Source organism: Cicer arietinum, chromosome 7, assembly GCF_000331145.2.
Source record: "Cicer arietinum cultivar CDC Frontier isolate Library 1 chromosome 7, Cicar.CDCFrontier_v2.0, whole genome shotgun sequence".
NCBI classification, from domain to species: domain Eukaryota; kingdom Viridiplantae; phylum Streptophyta; class Magnoliopsida; order Fabales; family Fabaceae; genus Cicer; species Cicer arietinum.
Window position 1 is genome coordinate 7729342 of NC_021166.2, and position 10496 is coordinate 7739837.

At 31.8% G+C, this 10496-nt stretch overlaps 2 protein-coding genes across 3 annotated transcripts; one reads left to right on the top strand and one right to left on the bottom strand.

Moving 5' to 3' along the window:
• The first annotated feature begins 251 nt into the window (after window positions 1-251).
• Window positions 252-2323, top strand: LOC101507008 (isoaspartyl peptidase/L-asparaginase). The gene is made up of 4 exons (XM_004508596.4): window positions 252-531; window positions 611-844; window positions 1531-1617; window positions 1732-2323. Exons 1-4 carry the CDS (start codon window positions 370-372, stop codon window positions 2215-2217), a joined length of 969 nt encoding a protein of 322 aa, XP_004508653.1. The 5' UTR covers window positions 252-369; the 3' UTR covers window positions 2218-2323.
• Window positions 2324-3406: 1083 nt separating this feature from the next.
• LOC101507332 (hexosyltransferase GAUT11-like) lies at window positions 3407-7715 on the bottom strand. Of its 2 annotated transcripts, none has more exons than XM_004508597.4 (2): window positions 7388-7715; window positions 3407-5238 (listed from the first exon to the last, which is right to left on the bottom strand). In XM_004508597.4, exons 1-2 carry the CDS (start codon window positions 7538-7540, stop codon window positions 3784-3786), a joined length of 1608 nt encoding a protein of 535 aa, XP_004508654.1. In that variant the 5' UTR covers window positions 7541-7715; the 3' UTR covers window positions 3407-3783. The 2 variants fall into 2 exon arrangements, with proteins under 2 accessions (XP_004508654.1, XP_004508655.1); XM_004508598.4 differs by lacking the exon at window positions 7388-7715 and adding an exon at window positions 5385-7304.
• Between the last annotated feature and the right edge of the window lie 2781 nt (window positions 7716-10496).

Sequence of the window (10496 nt, forward strand, 5' to 3'; positions counted from 1 at the left end):
GGTGGGAAAAAAAGATATTTTTTTTTTTTTTTTTTTTTTTTTTTAGTACTCTGTTGTTCCATCCGTATATTTTGTCAAATAGTCTGAACTGAAGCAATTGGTTCAAATTTTCTTTTTACAAATAGAGTACTTTTATTAATTATTTTTGGTATACCATCATGTGGAGAAAAAGTTAAAAAAATTAAAGCTGGTCATTTTGTTTTGTTATGGCTTAAGTTAAATTATTATTCTTATAATTTCTTTAATGACAAAAAAAAAATAATAATTATTGAAATTTGGGCTAACATGTGAGAAATATATACATAGATACATAGAGCATTGTGTGCATGAGCGAGAGTTGTGTGAGTCATAAATCATCAGAACGGAAAGATGGGTTGGGCAATAGCTCTACACGGCGGCGCCGGCGACATTCCATATTCACTTCCACCTGAACGCCGTCAACCACGTGAAGAAGCACTCCTTCACTGCCTCCAAATTGGTGTCAAAGCTCTCAAATCCAACACGCCCCCTTTAGAAGTCGTTGAACTTGTTGTATGTATTCATTATATTCTTTCTGTTATGCAAAAATCTTCACTTTCTGTTTTTGATTATTATAAAATCGTTGTTGTAGGTTCGTGAGTTAGAGAATATTCCACACTTCAATGCTGGAAGAGGATCTGTTCTTACCACCAAAGGCACTGTTGAAATGGAAGCTTCTATAATGGATGGTAAGACTATGAAATGTGGAGCTGTTTCTGGTCTTACCACTGTTGTCAATGCTGTTTCTTTGGCTCGTTTGGTTATGGATAATACTCCTCATATTTATTTGGCTTTTCATGGAGCTGAGGATTTTGCAGCACAACAAGTTAGTTTTTTTCTTTCTTTTCTTTTATTCTCATTCAAAGTTTTTACATTTAATGTATGACAAATTCTAAGGTCCACCGTGCACTGTGGTTAAAAATTATTATCTTTATGCTTGAGACTGTGACTTGATTGGTGTTAGTTCGATGAGTTCATTTTTGAGGATGCATTCGATTTTCCATTATGATAAATAAAGTAACAGAACAAGATTGTAGTATAACCAAAGTTTTTAAATCTTGATAATGGTTGTAGTTGCGTCTCGATACTTGATATTTGGGAGAATGGATCTATCAAATGTGGCCTTAATTGTGATTGCATTGAGGTCGCAGAGACATAAAAACCTTTGATATTGTAAAAAATGCAATCAATTAAATGTGGTTTCAATTGTGATTGTGTTGTGGTTATAGAGACATAAAAGTATTCGACTTCTAAGCGCAAAAAGAATGTATATAGGCCATTGAACAATAAATACTTTTGGAGAGATCAATTATTCAATAGGCCTTGAAAAAAATTGCCAGGAAGGAGGATACATGTCGATTTCATCAGAAAAAAACTAGCCACCTTGAATTGCTGGTGTTTTTCTTTTAAACTTAGTCACTTGAATAGCATGTGTAGTTTTTGTTGTAAACTGAGTAATGATTTTAGCTTGTTGTTCATTTTTATTCACGATCATGCATCGTTATTTTGCAGGGCGTTGAGACTTTAGATTCAAGCTATTTCATTACTCCAGAAAATATTGAAAGACTAAATCAGGCAAAAGAAGCCAATAGGGTCCAGGTATTTAATTTTGTTTAAGATAGTAACATACATATGTTACATTAATCACACTAATGTTTTTTTTCCATTCTCCTATGATATTTGATAACTTATGTTCTTCACAAATACATATAGATTGATTATACTCAACCCATCCAAAATGATACTGAGAAGGAAACACCATTTGCTAATGGTGATAGTCAAATTGGAACTGTTGGGTGTGTGGCTGTTGATAGTAACGGAAATCTAGCATCTGCAACATCAACTGGTGGATTAGTGAACAAAATGGTTGGTAGAGTCGGCGACTCGCCTCTCATAGGTGCTGGTACATATGCCAATGAATTTTGTGCAGTTTCGGCAACAGGAAAAGGCGAAGCGATAATACGTGGGACAGTAGCAAGAGATGTGGCTGCTATGATGGAATTCAAAGGCCTTTCTCTGAAGGAAGCTGCAAATTGTGTTGTACACGAGCGCACACCAAAGGGCACTGTTGGTTTGGTTGCTGTTTCTGCTTCAGGAGAAGTTGTAATGCCTTATAATACCACAGGCATGTTTAGAGCATGTGCTACTGAAGATGGATATTCTGAAGTTGCCATTTGGCCAGCTACTAAAATTGAGTGATCTTGAGACTTTTCTGATTTCCAAACTTAATTTAACTATGTATGACATTTATGTTGATGATTCATGCTTGGTTGTTATATCATAAGGAAATCTATTTGCTTGTCAAGATAGATATTGTTGATTGGTCCCTAGCATAGTCTTCTTTGGTGCTTTATTATACATGGCCCTTCTTGCTATTATAGTTTGTCTTGCATTTTGAATTGAATCAGAGCCAAATCTGAGTGTATTTGGGTTCCCGGTGGGGAGGCTAATAATTTGTTTTGCATCTATTAATTTTTCAAAAATCATGATGTAGGATTATTTTCAATCAAAACTATTTTGGCCTACAAACTTGCACAGAGTAGTTTTCGTTTTTTTTTTTTTTTTATTTTTTTTTTTAATTCAAAAGTAGTTTTTGCGTAATTTTGCACTAAAATTAACACCAAATTTACTATTATACTAACAAAAACATCTAAACATGAATAATTTAATTTAAAAAATCAAAATGCCTATCCAAGACAAAATTATAGCCCACAGCTAACACTTTCAATAAGTAGGAATAGATTTGGACTGTATATTTTTTAGGCAAAAGGAAGTTGAATACTCCAACAATTATTTGATGAAAGATGAGGTCATCAACCACCTTAATCAAATCAAATACATAGCAAAAAGGTTATCGTTTAAAACTTTGTCACCGTATAGCTTTCATTAGTTAGTGGGGGTGTGTGTGTCATGCATTGTCCTCGGTCACACCACAAGAATAAGTTTATGACAGCAACATATGTGATTTACTTACATTTTCAATTTCACTGTAGTGTTTTTGTTTTCACCATTCGGAGGGAACAGTATTCATTTCTCTGTATGTCATAGTAATTCATTTGCGTTACGTGTTGTGATTATCTGTCTTTGATTTTTATTTCTCCAACCACCGGTTTAAAAAATAACTTGATTTCGAAATGATGACATAGAATAAGATAATTTGAATTGACTAAGATATTGACTAATGATGATAGATTAAGGTGTAGAAACCACTACCGTCAACAATTCATGAACATGTTAAGGACTATCGCACTCAAATGATGCCAATTTCTGAAAAGGACTATCACACTCAACCCACATATTGTTGGCTTTTGGTTTGTTAAATAAAGATCCATTCAACTGGCAACAGGAAATAGCTATAAATAAAATTTCATTAACGCATACCAAGACATGGAAGAGAGAAAAATTGTTTCCATTCAATTACATTGCTATTTTGAAAGAGCTGATAAATTATTACAAGATTTTCTAAAGAACAATCACTCTACTACTTGCAGAAGGGGAAAAGATAGTCCCAACAACCAAAATTGGATCTTCCCACATCTCTTTGCCTAATGCATATCAATTTTCTATTGTATAAGAAATGATTTTGTTCTCTTTCAATAATGATTTAAAAGAAAGGCAAGAGAAGAAAAAAGAAGGGTAAAGGAAAAAAATTCCTACCACAGTCAAAATTTTCTACTTCTGACTCAACAGTAAGGCAACCACAGATCATGAGTTCAAAATAATCTGAGATTGCATAATCCATCAGAAATCAAGAAGTAGTGCATTTCAACTTAGGACACAATTTCGAAGATGAGGGAGACTTTGATTTATGTACTTGTCCCACAGTGGCTTATACCTGCCTATAGCTACCTTTAGCCACGGCTTCATATTCCCATTGAAGTGAATAACCGCCGCACTTTCAATGAGGCGGTTGTCAATGTTTAGGTCATAACCCAATCCTAAAACATGCCATCTTCTGTCAAGTGGTTCTGTCAAACCATAAAAACACAGAAGAGCAGGAGGAAGTGTCCCCAGCTTCCAGATTGTTCCATCAGCATTCTGCTCCTGCCAATAGTGATACCTTGCGGTAACATTAGCCTTCCTCCACGCTACCAAGTCAAAAACATTCATACCGAACGCCCATGCGCATGCCTGTGGATCAAACCTCGAACTTATAATTGAATTTGAGAAGTTGAGATACTTGTAGTACCGATGAAATGCTTCAAGACAAGTTTCAACTGCACCATTCACATTCCCATGCAAATCCAGTGAGAAGAGAGGGGTCAGATCTTTCTGGACAACAAGATCATCATCCAGGAAAACAACCTTCTCAAGCTGTGGATAAATCTCGGGGATATAAAACCGAAGATGATTCAACAAATACAAATATTTAGGATTCCGCATTTTTGGTTCAGCGTTTACATCTTGATATAGACCAAAGTAGAAGGTTTGTGAGTCAGGATTTTGGAGCTGCTTGACAGTTGGAGAATAAGATGCATTCAACCAATGAAACTCCTCAATGTTCTGTACCTCTATGGTGGCTCCTTTGAAGTCATTACTAAGGAACCATGCTTGCATTGCTCCATAATTGACTCCATTGGTGACAATGTGAAAAACCAATTGCTTCGGATGATCAGCATTGGAGACGGTTGAGTTAACAACTACAGATGTTGCCAGTACATTATCTGAAAATATGCAGAAATGATACAGATTGTTGTCCGTGAGCCTTGGGGAGTTTTTCCTCTCCTCTGAGAGTTCCTGTAGGGATGGCACCTTTAGCCAGTCAGACACGAGTTTCACATTCAGGCAATTGAGACTCTTGGGTAGTGCTTCAGCTGCTAGTTGGCCAAACACGGCACTTTGAACTGTTGCTGCATTAGCACGCTCTTCAAGGGCGCGAATATGTGATTTCATAGTCACTATAGTAGTTGCAATGTCGTAATGGATATCTTGTGCCTTAAAAATTAGAGAAGTAAGGCTTTTAATAATTGGCTCTGCTTCTTCCAGTGTGACAGGCTCCCCAGTCATGGCTGCTTTAGAAAGCAAAAGCTGGCAACTTCTGATCTTTGAGCTAAGCTGCCAGGCAAGGTGAAGATTATTGTGTTCTTTGGCAATAACCACATAAGCCTTGGCCAGAATCATTTGTTGCGCTAACTGGCGAGCAAATGATGCTACACTTAAAATTTCTTCAGTAAAATTCAAACTCTCTTTGGCAAAATGGTCAACTCTTGCATTTCTCTCCTGCAAAGGAAAGTCACCTGCTCCGTAAGTACCCATAATGTAGGGAACAAAAGGACTAATTTTAACGACAAATAGTTATGCCAAGCAACTAAAGAATAATGACAGTAATTCAGTCATATTGGTCACAGAAGTGTCAATGATTGTACCATTAATAGCTACAAATATATCTCTTCTGCTGGCTGTGGTTTATAGAAGTGGATAAGTTGTCTGAGACTCTTAGCTCTCTTTCATTTCAATAGGTATTAGTGAGATTTTCCACATGCATCAGTCAGCAATCAAGACCCATTCTTTTACACTCACAGATTATCAAGGCATACTTAGCACTATATCAACGAAGAAACTTTTTGAAAAAGCATGTCATGGTTTGAGAAATTTTCTTGAATGCTCGAAGACAAAGGAAATTGAGACAAACTATTATAATACTGGATAATGAAAAAAATAAACAAACACAATAACTTAAAAGTTGCTACAGAATGATGAAAATTATTTCAATGTAACTGAATTTCTGTAAATAGGTCAAATGAACAAGAAAACATGATAAACAAGATTGAAAAGAGAATCAAATAGGTAATGGATCCATGTTGAAAAGTAAAATGGGTATAGAGTACAGAAACAATTTCTTAAGATTCGGTGCTGTGCAGGTGAAAGTTGCAAAGAGATAATGTTCAAGTGAACACAGAACAACTTCCAACCTAGTATTCAATATCCATTTCCCATTCTAGTAATAACAAACAAAAACGATTTCTACCCTCCATATCAGGTCTTCAGTTTCTTTTCCTTCAAAGTCCAAAATGTAATTAAAAGACATTAGGTTCCTATACTTGTCATCATGCTTTTCCTTGAAGGCGTCCATAAGGTGTCAGTTTATTGGTAAGGGCTTGATCTTGTATCCTCAAAAGATGGATTTCGAATCCCCTCGAGGACAGTTGCAAAAAGGTCATTACTACCACTTTAATTAATGATAATCTTCTCATTACCATTGTCTTCGTTAATTTAATTACAAGCATTTTTGTTTAGCAGCACTTTTCAATAGGACTCATACAGAAATTCTAGTGTATCAAAATACAAATTTGGACTGTATGAATTGAGATCTGAAGATGTCCCCCCTCCCCTCCCAAGCTCATTCAGCAAGAAACATTACTATTGTATATGGCTCGATCTCAGTGAGAAGTAGAGTTGATCCACTATTGTTTCAATTAAAGGGTGAATACACCCTTTGTGTTAGACAAAAATCACTTTAGAAGACTATTGCCTTACACCAACCATGAGTAGTCTACTTCACACTAGGAAATATCAAAAAAATAAAAATAAATGCACTCTTGTATAATTAAGAAATTTCATATTTGGTTTATCAGTTGATCATCTCCAAAAGTGTAAATCAACTATTTCTACAGCAACTGACTTCAAAAATTCAGATTTGAAAGGTAGTAACACTTCCCACCTAGGCAGAGTATCATCAGGTAAAAGAATATCACAGCAACTATGGTACAAAATGTTCACAAAAATGTTGGATTCCATCTGCATATTTTCACAAAATGTAATGCACGATCCTCCCACCCCCACAAAGAAATTACAAGGGAACAAAAGGGATATGGAAACATTTGACCAAAATGGATCATCCACACATCCCCTTCTGCTTTGCCAGTAGCATTTCAGCCATTGGATTAATCTGACGGCGGATATCTAATACTCTCGACGTCAAATTAATCCAATGACCTCATGGGATTGAGAGGATCCAGACCTTTAGACCCTAAACCCAAAAAACTATAATATCATATCAAAGAGCCAAAAAAAAAAATGCAACAAAAAAAAAAAGCGGGATCTCTCTAAAAAATAGGTTTACAATCACAGTTCACTGAAGCTTGACAAACATAATTGAACAGCAAGGATTAGTAAAGTTGTGGAGAAAGTATAATTAAGAGATGATCCAGATTTGAATTGAAGGAAGTTTAACCTGAGAAGTATCCTATTGCAAAAGAATAAATGTATTGAATTATTAAAGCATGAAAATGAAAGCGCGAATGATTGAAGTGAAGAAAGCTGAATAAAATTTTGAAACAATTGATAGTAGTGGAAGCAAAATCACAAGCGAGTGAATAGTGAAATAAAGAGAAAGAGAAAGAGAAAGAGAAAGAGAGAAGTTACTTACAAGCAAAGAATATTGAAGCGGATCTTGGTGGTGATAGTGTTGAAAGATGAACAAAACAAAAGCGAGAATAAGGGAGAAAGAAAGGAGAAACCAGATCCAATAAGATAACCTCCGTCGTACCGGGCGCCGAAACTCGGCAGCCCGTCGTCTCATATTTATCGGCAATTCAACAACACCACAATCCACAAATCATCAATTTCAATTTCAATTTCAATTTTCAAATAATTGTTTGTTGCTGATGAATGATAATCATAAACACTATTCTATCATAACTCAACACACAAAGAGCTTCGTCTATTCTATCATAACTCAACTCTGCTTTCCTCACTCTTCATCTATTTATATTTATTTACTGTTAAATTCATTTAATTACCCCTTCTCATTTTCAATTAACAAATTTTTATTTACATTTACATCATTCAAAACTTATTCTTTTCTAACGTCTTATATAAAATTTGTTTCATCTCACCAAATACACAAATTTTATAAAATTCAACTGTAAATTTATTTTATATAATACTGTATATATATTTTTTTCAACAAATCAATGAAATTTAATATGGAAATCTATCAATGCTTGTATGCAAACCAATTTAAAAAAGTTGGTAAAAGTATCTAAGTTATAAACTTTTATGTATATAGTTGACTTATGTGGAGAAAGGATACAAAGGATGATATGTTACAATAAAATAAAATAAAAAAACATTAAATATAGAGAAATAGATGGTAAATTGCAGTGTAAACAAAACTTACATTAAAAGTTAAGACCAAACAAAAGAAATTTACATTTAAAGTAAATATGAATATTTGATTTTAATATTTTATTAAAAATTTATAACTACTATTAATAAAGAATTATTTCAAAGTATATAATTGATATACTCTTAAATATAATAAAACTTATGAAATATTAATCAAATTTGCTGGCTCTAAAATTTGAAGACATATTTAAATTATTTAATATAGTAAATAGATCTATATGCAATTAAGTTTTTCTTATCAGTAAGATTAATCGAATATCAAATTTATGATCAAAATAGAAAATCCTCTCGAACCAATCACATGCAGTGTAAAAAAAGTTAATTGTATAAAAAATGAAATCAAGAGGAGTCACTCTTATTTGGTGACAAGAAAAAGAAAATGAGAGAAAGAAATATTTTTAATGAAAATATTAGTTGTATTTGTTTTGATTATTTTATATATATAATTTTATAAATACTCTTTAGTTAATATATTATTTTTTATAAACATCAGTGTAATACCTGTGCTGTGCACGGATACATAATACAAATAAAAATATATTTAATTCTCATTTTTAATAAGCTTTTACATAAAAATTATATACAGCAAAAGATAATTTATTAATATGTTATTGTTTATTATAATATTTTTTAAATTATGTAAATAATTAGGATGATTAATCTCTATAAAAAAAACAAATTAGATTATAACTCGTATATGAGATAATTGTTAACTAATTTATAAAACATGATAAAAATAAAAATATTGAATGTTTTGTAAAGGATAAAAAAAAAATACAGATAAAAATGAATATACTATAGTTTGTATTAATTAATTGTACTACTCAAATCGAAGTCAAGATGATTTTTTTAATCATCACATCTTATAGAATAATTTTTTTAAATATCATCAAAATTTAAATTATAATTTTATACGTAACAGATTCCAAATAAATTAGATGAAAACAAATGTTATAATATTTATCTTTTAAATAAAACCTTAATTGTAAAGATTAAATTTAATTTTATTCAATTTCATTTCATATGTTTATTTATCGTCTCCAAAGAAGATTTTTTGAGGACATGCCCAGAGAAAACATATATATATATATATATATATATATATATATATTTAAAACATTACAGGTATAACTTTTTTCCATTTTTAAGATTGAAAGAAAATTAAAGTTTTTATTTGAATTTGATCGATATTGATTTTAAGTGATGATTATGTTGGGTTTTTTAAAATTAGCAATTACACAACGAGAGAGGGTTTTGAAATCATTCAATAGATTTGAATTGTTTAATTCGGTTTTTTCAGAATGTCAGCTTTGATTCTATTATTATATTTTTTTTTTTTACAGAAAATGCATAGTTAAAAATTTATGCTTTATCTAACCTTTTTTTTATCAATAAAAAAAGTTATGCCTTATTTTCAACCAAAGAAAAAAACTACGCCTCGTTGAATTGTCATATTGTCATTAATTAAATCTTTTAAATAATTTATAATTAGGTCCTTGATTTTATGGATTCAATTAAGAATGAATGCTCTCTATTGAAATTCTTATAATTTTTTTTCAATTGAAACATATCAACCATACAACATAAGAGAGAAAATAATATATAAATTAAGAAAAAAGAAAATTAAGTTTGATGGTTAAGATATTACAATTAAGAAAATTGAGAGGGTTCTAATAAAAAGGATCTATTCCCGACTATTATTTAAAAGTATAGAGATGTAATTAAAATCTTTTAGTTCATAGATGTAATTATAGATTATTGATAAATTTAGGGATCTATGTCTAAACTCTTTTTTTTCAATAACCTATTTCAAAATCCTTGAATAGTTAAACATATAATTAACTATATCTATGTAATTGATGTTTTGGAGACAAAATGTCATTTTTTTTAGAAAAAAGTTGCAATAATAAATTCCTTTATCCGTGCCCACAAATATTGTGATGATCACTTAGTTGATGGGTGCAATAATAAATTTCTTTCTGTAATATATTTTTCAATATATTTTTTGACATAATATTATTCAATATCTTAGAGGTCAATATATTGTAAATAAGCTAATAGTAGAAACGAAACCATCAACTTTTGCGACGATATAGAAAAATGTAGAAATTATCATTCCAATGCAATTTAACTTTGAGATGTCTATCTTAGAAGCATCAATTTCGTTAGGCAATAGGAGTGGAACATGATTTGGGAGGGTATTCAATTATTCTCTATTTTGTTTCTCTCACAAAGGCACTGCCACAAACTTTATTAGTTAATTTAGTGCCTTAGTTTCAAGGTTGTTTAATTATGAAGTACAACAATTATGACATTAATTAACACATTGAAAATTCACACACTTGATA

Coding starts and splice junctions, on each gene's coding strand:
- LOC101507332 (XM_004508597.4), bottom strand. CDS start 7,540: ATGAGACGACGGGCTGCCGAGTTTCGGCGCCCGGTACGACGGAGGTTA. Junction 5,239..7,387: donor CGCTTCAATATTCTTTGCTT/GTAAGTAACTTC, acceptor TTTCCTTTGCAG/GAGAGAAATGCAAGAGTTGA.
- LOC101507008 (XM_004508596.4), top strand. CDS start 370: ATGGGTTGGGCAATAGCTCTACACGGCGGCGCCGGCGACATTCCATAT. Junction 532..610: donor TAGAAGTCGTTGAACTTGTT/GTATGTATTCAT, acceptor TCGTTGTTGTAG/GTTCGTGAGTTAGAGAATAT. Junction 1,618..1,731: donor AAGAAGCCAATAGGGTCCAG/GTATTTAATTTT, acceptor AAATACATATAG/ATTGATTATACTCAACCCAT.